This window comes from Corylus avellana, chromosome 7 (assembly GCF_965113065.1).
Source record: "Corylus avellana chromosome 7, dhCorAvel1.hap1.2, whole genome shotgun sequence".
Classification (NCBI taxonomy): Eukaryota; Viridiplantae; Streptophyta; class Magnoliopsida; order Fagales; family Betulaceae; genus Corylus; species Corylus avellana.
The window spans coordinates 23,061,292-23,071,428 of NC_142496.1; the positions used below are offsets into that span (position 1 = coordinate 23,061,292).

Consider the following 10,137-nt stretch of genomic DNA (forward strand, 5'->3'; position numbering starts at 1 on the left):
AAATTTTGTAGGACGGCGCGTTGTCTTTGTTTTTGGATTGGCATTGAACCGCCAAATTTACCGGCTTCTTTGGAGGTTCGGGCCGGGCCGGGCCTCCCGCTAATGGGCTAACGACTGTGATTAAAACATGGGCCTAGGGGGTGTTTGGCAAATGGAATGGCCTAAACACTGTAGTCTGTAGTTGATGTAGATTGATGTGAAAAAAAATAAGAATGTTTGGTATAAAAAAAATGAAAAAGTGGTATGGAAAAGTGAAAAAGTTTTGTTTTGTAGTAATTTTTTTATTTGAATAATAATAAAAAGTGAATGATTTGATATTAAAAGTAAAAAAGTTAGAATGTTTTGATGTTGATTTTTTTGGGAAATTGTGATGAACAGTGTTTGGCCCATCCCCATCCCCATTACCAAACAAACCCTAGATGGGAACAGAGTTTTTTTTTCTAATAGAGATGGGAACAGAGTTGCTCGCTGTAAGCAAAGACAAGAGAAGGGGAGGGCTACAAACATGTCGAGAGCAGAATACAAAGGAGAATTAGATGGATATAACCCAAAGGAGTTATGGGCTGCTGCCCATTTTGCAGCAAAATGAACTCTAAGATTGGCTTGTCTTGAAGCTTTAACAACTTCCAAAGAAGAGCAATGATATATATATATATATATATATATATATATATATATATATATATATATATATAGTTCGGGGCTATTGAGCGGCAGATGAAATTGAATGAGAAAAAGGATAGATTGTTATAGGAATGATTGAACCACCTCTTTGACTGCTAAAATGATTCAATCACCACTAATTTAGCCATTGGGAGTAGCCAAATTATCTCTAAACCCCATCTGCCACTCGTGCAAAAGTATAATTTTTAGAACAGTGGGAACAGAACAAAAAACAAAAAAAATTTAAAAATTGGTCAATTTCATAAAAACGTATAAAATTTATAGGAAATTTTATAAATTTAAAGACATTTTTGAAATTTTGTAGCGCACTCACCCCTCAAGGGTACCGCCCCTACACATGTGAAGTTTGCATACGATAACAAGCCTCTTTCTCTCCTATGTGTTGTCATGATTTGAACCCTTCATTTTAAATGAAGGAAGTAAATTAGAATTATTAGAGTTCATACAATACCCTAGGTATTGCATGGATCTTGATCCATCATAAAACATAATTGTGACAAATTTGGTATATATACATATAGAGAGAGAGAGAGAGAGAGAGAGATTCATGATTTGATCAATGGAGTGATTTGTTAAGGCGGCGTATTATTTCATATTTATAATTCAAATAGGTGCTGCCATCGGATGTTTTCGTCACACAAATTACTCAAGTGGGCATATTGTTGGCTTGTTGCGTTTATTTCTCACCATCTTAGAAGTTTTGATAACGCCTGCTATATCATTACAAATAGAGTTTATTTGTCCAGTATCGCCTAGATTGCACAGAGTCACAGTCAATATAACCATCTTCTCTTTGCTGAACCATTTTCTCCCAACTATACAGGCGTACTACATATAGCCATGTTATACCATAAAAGGAAGTAGTAAATGAGAAAGGCGAAACAGAAGAGCTCGGATATACTTTCAGAACAAGCACCGATTTTCCAAACATGATTTGCACTCTTGCAGGCGTACGCGTTTGGATCAAAATTTTGAGTAATACAAATATTATACAACTTGATAATGTAACAATCAAAATTAGTCTTTTTGATTAATATTCGTTAAAAAAAAATAAAATTAAAGACTGATTTTTACTATCTTGCCATTTCAATTAGGAGAAACTTCATTTTAGACTTTGAACTACCGCACGTTTTGAAAAAACCCTCTCAATTTTTTAAAAAACTCAATTTAACCGCCTGAACAATTAGTTTAATTCAATTGACCCATTTCCGTCAGATTCAACCGTTAACCCCTAATGAAAATACCTAAAAAATCAAAATAGCCTTCAATTTTTCGTTTAAAAAATAAAAGGAAAAATGGGTCCTTTTTTAATAACTTTGTTATTATTATTATTTATTTTTAATTTGAAATTAAGTATAAAATTGAAATTTTTAAAAAAAAAATCATAAGTATAAAAGTCATTTTATCACTTTTAATGTTTTAAACTTGGCGGAGGGGATTCAATTGAAAGTTCAACGGGTTAAAATTGAGAGTTTTTGAAATTTAAGAGTCTTCTCAAAATATGCAATAATTCAAAGGTTTAACATGAAGTTTTCCTTTCAATTATATAACAATCATATAACAAAATACTAAACAGTATTACTCTTGCACATTACTCGGTGAAAGAAAGTGTGGACAAACACCTTGTCCCCGACAATAGAGACCAGAAGTTCGTATTTCAAAAGAGGAACTAGCATTCGACAATCAATGCTACTGAGCTGGCCTTTAGCACGAGATCAGCTCACTTATAAATATACAATGTTCAAGGCCAAAAGAAAAGGCTCAAAGTCCCTAGCAGCCAATAGGAAGCTGTATCTCCGATCTTAAGAAATTTCAATAAGCAAATGAAAAAAAAAATGTATATTCTAAGATAATCAAATCTCCAGATTCCATGTACTCTCAGCAATTAATTTTGGCACCTTCTTTTCCTCGGCCAAATTGACTGATGCTGAAATCTGGGAGAAACAGAGTACTAAAGTTAGAAAACATTGTCAACAATGAAAAAGTGTGAACCTAACCAATTGTCAACTAGGAATCTAAACAGCTCTTTTATTCTCTGACAGATATCACATTAAGTTAAAGTTCAGTGCAGACATTAGAAATCTCATAAACTCTCAACTAGACATTCAAATGGTTGAAAGTTAAGTACAAACCTTTATCTTGCATTATTTAAGAGAAAAAGAGTCCTATCATAAGGAAAGAACTTTCCCAAGAAGAATTTCTCAACATTTCCAAGAGTTTCTCAATCATAACTACTAGTATTACAGTACATATACAAATCCTAAACATTTCTACGGTCTCTTTAGATTACATGGAATATTATTTACCACTTAATTAGATTACAGGAAAACAATGTTTTAAACTTGAAATACATTGACTACAGTTTTTCAGTACCATTATAATGCAACTATCAATATATATAGTTTCTCCTTTGGCACCCATGGCTACACCAACGATATTGCTACCATCACTATCCTCTCCACCAAAAAAAAAATTACCCTCTCCGCCACACTACCAATGTTAATGCTGCTACAGACATGTAACCTATACCTTCGACGCAGCACCACTACATTCACTCCAACAGCATTACCAGCACCAAAACCACTACCACAACCATTGCCATGGCCACAACCCCAACTATCAGTGCCACCATCTTTAACATACCCCAACCACCCACTTCAAACACCGCCAATGACCAAGGTTGTTAAACCAAGATTTCTATCTAAGATCAGTGGGAGGGTCTCTAGGGATCATAGGGCAAACCGCAGATCATAAGATTTTATAAACTTTGAAAATAACAACTAATAATGTAGATATATGATAATAAAAAATTGTTGCAATTAAAGGTCTATATTATGTTTAAAACTAGTAGTTTGCACATAACAATATGTTTCAGCTATAAATTTTGGGTGTGTAGCTTAAAGATTGGGGATTTTACACTTCCCACTGATGTTGATCAATATAGTTAATCTACCTCTTTCCATTAATTTTTACATTTCAGTAGGGATCTGGATTGTTTTGGGTTTTTTAGATCATAAAATCATAAGATTTTAAGATGTCTTTTCATAATCAAGCCCCTGAACAATGTCACTGGCAATCAGACGTACAGCACCACAATGACAAACACCAATTTCAAAACTTTCAGTATAGTATTACAACAGACGTGCTTACTATGTATCTCATTTACAAATGTTCAAAAACGAGGCTTTCTTATCTTCCAAAAATCTAGTAAATGCATGAGTTATTGATTGAAACTAAAAGACAATTGATATGAAATTAGATATACATGACATGCGTGTGAAGGATGTATAGTTCAGCAGTAGCTCTGGCAAAATATTGGCCTAATGAAAAGTTTTAAAGTGGTGTAACATTACAAAAAGTTACACCAGCTGTAACTTGAACCAACCCTATGTACTTATACAAGTACATACATATGTATATGCAAAATATGATAACTCTTACCATTGGCTCTTCACCAAATCCTAGAGTGGATGAAAATGATAATTTCCAAATATAAGTGCCCATATGTGTCAACGTATGTAGCAAGCTAATGTTAGCTAGTTATTAGAGAACCAATTCAGACTAATGCTGGGCTATGACAGATTTCTTTAGTTCAATCATTAGATAGGTTCAGGAATACATACGTAACGTAACCCAACGAGATTCTAAAATATACAAAATCATGATTAGATCCTCTCCCAGCAATCAATTGGCACATTCTAATTCCAATCACATTTTGATTTTCCCAAACAGGACAGTTATCAAAGTTCTTATATTTTATGCATAAATGGCAAAAATGCAACGCCAACTGCCCTATTTTAACTTTAAACCACCCAATAGCAATTGAAATGTGGACCTATGATCAATACACATGCTAATTTAAACATCCCACTATCAGCACAAATAGTAAAAGCAAGTCTCGGAAAACACCCATAATACAAGAACAAGAATTTCTGTATACCTTGAATGCGCCGTTCTGCTTCGAGTTCCTAAACCACTCCAGTCCCAAAACTTGGCTCGATGTCTGGTACGAAGCCCTCAACACATCATCACCATAAACCTTCCGCGCCACCGCAAAGTCCCAGGTATTCTTTGCCCAATCGTAGCTCGGTTCAAACGTTGTCACTCCTCCATGCACATAAGCGTACTTAAACTTGAAATTTCCCGAGCCAAGCGCGTGATTCACCGACAGCTTGTTAGCCGAATCAACCACCAGGGTTCCATCCAAAATGGTCCTGTTGTCTCCTCTGCTGTGAATGTAAGTCAGATTCAATGGTTTCTCCGCAACCCTAACCGTGTTCATGAACTGAAACCGAAAATCCTGCTCCACACACCGCAATATTGACAAGGATAATAACAGCTCTGGTCATACACACATCTGTCATACCTAACTACTATATGCGCGTGTACTAAAAAATAAGAAACCTAAATTATACTCTGTTTGGTAACTGAGAAATTCAAGGAAATTAGTACAAATTTTGGAATCTTACAACAACCATTTCAACCTCTACTCTTATTACATGATTCAATATCTTACGACTAAACCCTAACTCACCGTGACACTGAACGAAAAAAAAAAAAAATCGCTGAATTTTAACACAATAATAAAGACTTATGAGTAACCAAACATGGCTTTACTCGGAATTATTGGGACAAACAGGGGACTAGGGGAGTGAGTACCTTTTTGGGAACGTTGTAGTCGGCGATGAAGTAGCCGGGTTTCTCTACGGCTAAAGCCAAGCCGTTTAAGCTGGGGCCGTTGACGACAGTAGCGTCGGTCAAGGAAGCTCGCAGCTTGAAATCTCCGGCGTTAAAGACGAAAGAAGCAGCGGCGGCAGGGCCGTTGTTTTTCTCCGTTTCGTATCTGCCCTTCAAAGATGCCTTCATTTTGGGAAAGACAGCGAGAGGAACAAACGGAGATGTCGATAGCGGCTTATTTATTTGATTTTTGGCTTTGTGAATACAAATGCCTGGCGGTTGATGGGTCAGGGTTTTTTTCTTTTTATTTTTCTTTTTCCTAATGTGGTTGGTCAGGGGTTTATTTTGGCCTTTGAATTTCGAGGTGCAAATGTAATTGCGGTTGGTCCCTGGTGGTCTATTCTAGTGTGTATCTGTGTACAATATTTATCGTTTCAATATCTATTATGTTTTTTTATATTTTAAATTTAATAAATATTTGTATCATTCACATTTGATCTTATTTTCTTCAAATCTTGAACTTAAAATCACCATTCATCCGATTTTTTTTTTCTTCTCATTATTCGTTTTATTTTAAAAAATATGCTACGGTAATTAAAAAAAATAGAAGAGTAACTTTCCTTACCCCTTAAATGTTACGTTTTTTTTACAAACATCCTCCTAAAGTTTAAAATGTATCGATCTTTTGATTTTTTTCCAATTATCTCCCTACGTTAGAGATTTGGGTTAAATCGGACGGTAGAATGGGTAAAAAAGACATTTATATACTCCAAATACTTACCTTCCGAATATAATGTATGGTATTTTCGGTATTAATTAATTCAATTTTTCATAAACTTAAGTGTAAAAAAGACAATGTGCCAAGAATATAGGGCATGGTAATAGTGGTTCATCAATTTTTGCAAGTTATTTTTCAAAATTTAATCATTTAATTCATATTCTAACACCCTTTTTTTAATAGGGGGTAATATGATATTTTCCATTTCAAGTTTTCAACTATCCATTTCATGGTCATAGCTTAAAGTTTTGCATCATTTTTTTTTTTTTACATGTTTACATAAGAGGGGGGAGGGGGATTCGAAAAAGCGAACTCCGTTTCATTATGCGTGGTCCGAGCCTATTGAATTATCTCTTGAGGACCATCTAATGTTGTATATGAAATAAAATTTTTGCACGTCTTTTAAAAAATTTAAATAATATGAAATCATGTATTGTTAGATACATCGACTTTAAATATTGGTCATTGAATAGACTATCCATTTCATTTGAAATCTCAAAAACTTAAACTAATATGAATAGATGAATTTAATCATTTAATTTATATTATAATACACCATTTAATATATAAGGCCCAACATGTTATATATTTAATTGAAATTTGAGGTGAATGAAGGAAACGTGATTCGAACTTTAAACATTTGCTTTCATACCACGTTAAATCGCTACCTATAAAAAAATAAAAAATAAAAATTATGCTAATATGAATTAATAAATTTAATCATTTAATTTATTAAAACACTTTTAGTCGATATATGCTCGAAGCAAACAATTAGGCCCCCATAATGTTTTGCTAAAGAATTGTCTTTCTATATTTTAGGTACCAATTTTTTCAAAACACCTATATCTAACTCAGTATTTTAGTTATCTACTTTCACTATTATATTTAAATATTATTTATTTATTATTTCTCCAACAAATATATTTTTGAAAGTTTGTCATTTCATAACGGTCATATTTTTCAAACTTTTTCTTTTTTTAACAATCATATTTTTTAAAAATCCTTTTTTGGGTAACAGTCATATTTTTCATATTTTTCCACCAAAATATGAAATATAGTGAATTTAAGTAAGAGATGTTCCACATCATTATGTTGTCCATCTCTTTTACAAATCAGCCATTATATTTTGAAAAAAAAAAAAAAAAAAAACTATAAGGAGATGGAGAGTGGATGGACAGCACAAAGATTTGCAGCATTTTTCTTTTAGTAATTCATGAAGTTCACAACAAAAATAAATAAATACAAATATTCATCCATTGAGTTGTTTGGCCAAGAGGGAATAAAAAAAAAAAAAGAGTCATGAATTTCCCATTTTTTATTAAAAAAAATTTGACACTCTCGACTGTTAAAAATAAAATAAAATAATAAATATTGAAATTGTTTAAAACATAATGATGAAATCGTTACAAAAAAGTCTCACAAAAAAGCTTAATAAACTAATTAATTTTTTATGAGAGATGTTATGAAAGAATAATCCCATGTGCATTATTCACTCAAAAAATATGTGCATTATAAAAAAATAAAGGAGAGAGAATATATATAAATAATTTTGTGATTAATTTTTTGTGCGCATTGTTAAGCTATAATGCTTAGGAGCTAACCAATTTCTTAGTCAAAGTGGCCAGTAGAATGAGAAGACCTTTTTTTGCTACATACTGCCATATTGGTTGGGAGTAGTGATTTAGTAAACACTCGCGTGCATGAACAATGTGCACACTAGTGTATATATATATATATATATATATATATATATATATTATTGTTTAGAATATCTTATAGAAGGTGGGTTGTTGTTGTGCCAAATAATAGCTTATTGGCTATTAATTGGAAGGAAAATATAACTCTTTACATATTGACGTAATAGTTCATGTGTCAATTGACATTATTATCTCACTCATAATTAAATTTTATTGTTAGTGACTTTTATATATATATATATATATATATATAAAAAGAATGACGTGACAATTCACGCATCACTACCACGTAGTCTTAATTGAATTCAACTATTAGTTTTTGTAATCCCTTTACTTAATGCCCACTTGGAGAGCTTATTTCCAAACCTACAATTACACAACATAAATTTTGTTAATTAGAAAGGCACCATTTAATACATTGACTTTCAAGTATTAAGTATACCCTAATTCCTTACTCTATTTAATGGAATAGGATCCTCTCCAGTCCAAAATTGACTAGATAATATCCAGTTCATGGCTATGATTTATTCTCATAAATCTTACAGCTACAAATGAAACACATATCCCATTAACAAAAAATAACAAAAAAATATTATTTAAGATTAAAAAAAAGTAAAAAATAAAATAATAAAAGAAAAAGGGGTGGCTACTGGCTAGCCACCCCATTTTGGCCATAGGGGGTGGCTGGACCAATCCCATTTTAGCTGGAGCCACCCTCAAAGGCCATGGGGTGGCCGGCTGGTCTGGGGTGGCCAAAGCCACCCCAAGCCCAATGAGCCCAAGGGCCAACCCATTATTTATTTTTTTATTTTTAGTTTGACTCTTGGGCCACCCCCATGGGGCCTCAAGGTGGCCACCTATCATTTTTTTTAGGGTTAAATACTCCAAAACCCCCTGGGGTTTCACAACTTTATTTTTTCCCCCGGGGTTTCATTTTTATCACAGGAGGTCCCTGTGGTTTTGATAAGTGACCAAATTAGTCCATCCGTTAGTTGACCGTTAAACTGACACGTGGACCAATCAGACGTCGACACGTGGCACATATATTAATTTTTTTAAAAAAAAATTAATATATGTGCCACGTGTCGACGTCTGATTGGTCCACGTGTCAGTCCGTACAGTCAACTAACGGATGGACTAATTTGGTCACTTATCAAAACCACAGGACCTCCTGTGATAAAAATGAAACCCTAGGGGAGAAAAAATAAAGTTGTGAAACCCCAGGGACTAATTTAGTATTTAACCCTTTTTTTTATTATTCTAGTTTAATATTTTTTTTTATTTTTTTATTGAAATGACACGTGGCACATTTGTGACACTAGAATTTATTTTAAAAAATTCCAGTCATAAACTAGATAACCAATAGACAGAAGATGATCCAAAACCCTATTTAACTAGATCTCTCAGTCAATCTTCCTCGTTTTCATCGTCATAGACTCATATAGCATTTCTCACATATTCTAAAACTATGGGTCAGACTCTTAACTAAACCCCAATTACTCCACTTACTCCCATTGACCTTCAAATAAATCATGCCTTATTTGGTTTAAACTTAATTCATCGAGTCCCCAAATACTAATCCCCTTTCACAACGCAACTAATTGCATTAAACTCCTTAATTACTATTTCCTCATAACCAAGATTAATTAAAAAGCTATTTAACATTTATGTTTTAGTTCAAACGAACAAGCTACGATCAACATATTGGTCAAACATTTTGTCCCTAGTTCGTTCGAATGAACCCAAAACGTATTGTTTCATTCACATGCTGACATGCGTGACATACTTCATCACTATGGTTAGTTTGTTTGAATGAGCTACGATCGATCTTTTGAACGAACAATTGCTTTAACAAAATTCAAGCTCATTCAAATGAACTCACTAATTCACATTTTTCATGCACGAAACACATACAAAACCCTATTTTCCCCTACTTTTCTTCTCTCCATACTGAATCCTACTTCATGACGACCCCAAAACAACCATAAATCATCATTTACACATCAAAAATCATTATTCTTACAATCTCAACAACTATTTTCTCTCCCCATTTATCTATTATCTCAAATACAATAACAACTACATTGTCATCATAATGAAAGCCACCCTCCTCTGAACAACCCAAGAAAATCAAAGGTTATGAAAACAAAACTAAAATAAAGTCTAAAGATGTTGCACTTTTCTAGTATTTTGCTTATATTATCCTCTTCTCTAGCTTCCCATATTCTTCTTCATTCTACTACTCTAGTTTGGCCAAAGGGGGGAAAATAAATTTTCCCCTTCAAGGCTTCAATATTTCCT

General features: G+C 33.3%; 1 protein-coding gene across 1 annotated transcript; it reads right to left on the reverse strand.

Annotated features, from left to right (window-relative positions):
• Positions 1-2,242: 2,242 nt before the first annotated feature.
• Positions 2,243-5,646, reverse strand: LOC132185828 (outer envelope pore protein 24, chloroplastic). Its single transcript, XM_059599624.2, has 3 exons — positions 5,344-5,646; positions 4,625-4,984; positions 2,243-2,618 (listed from the first exon to the last, which is right to left on the reverse strand). The coding sequence occupies exons 1-3, from the start codon at positions 5,548-5,550 to the stop codon at positions 2,538-2,540; spliced, it is 648 nt and encodes a 215-aa protein (XP_059455607.2). The 5' UTR covers positions 5,551-5,646; the 3' UTR covers positions 2,243-2,537.
• Between the last annotated feature and the right edge of the window lie 4,491 nt (positions 5,647-10,137).

What these genes read in the sequence shown, in the direction of transcription:
- LOC132185828 (XM_059599624.2), bottom strand. Translation starts at nt 5,550, where the DNA reads ATGAAGGCATCTTTGAAGGGCAGATACGAAACGGAGAAAAACAACGGC. An exon ending in ACTACAACGTTCCCAAAAAG is followed by an intron (nt 4,985 to 5,343) that starts GTACTCACTCCC and finishes TGTGTGGAGCAG; the next exon opens with GATTTTCGGTTTCAGTTCAT. An exon ending in AGCAGAACGGCGCATTCAAG is followed by an intron (nt 2,619 to 4,624) that starts GTATACAGAAAT and finishes TGTTTCTCCCAG; the next exon opens with ATTTCAGCATCAGTCAATTT.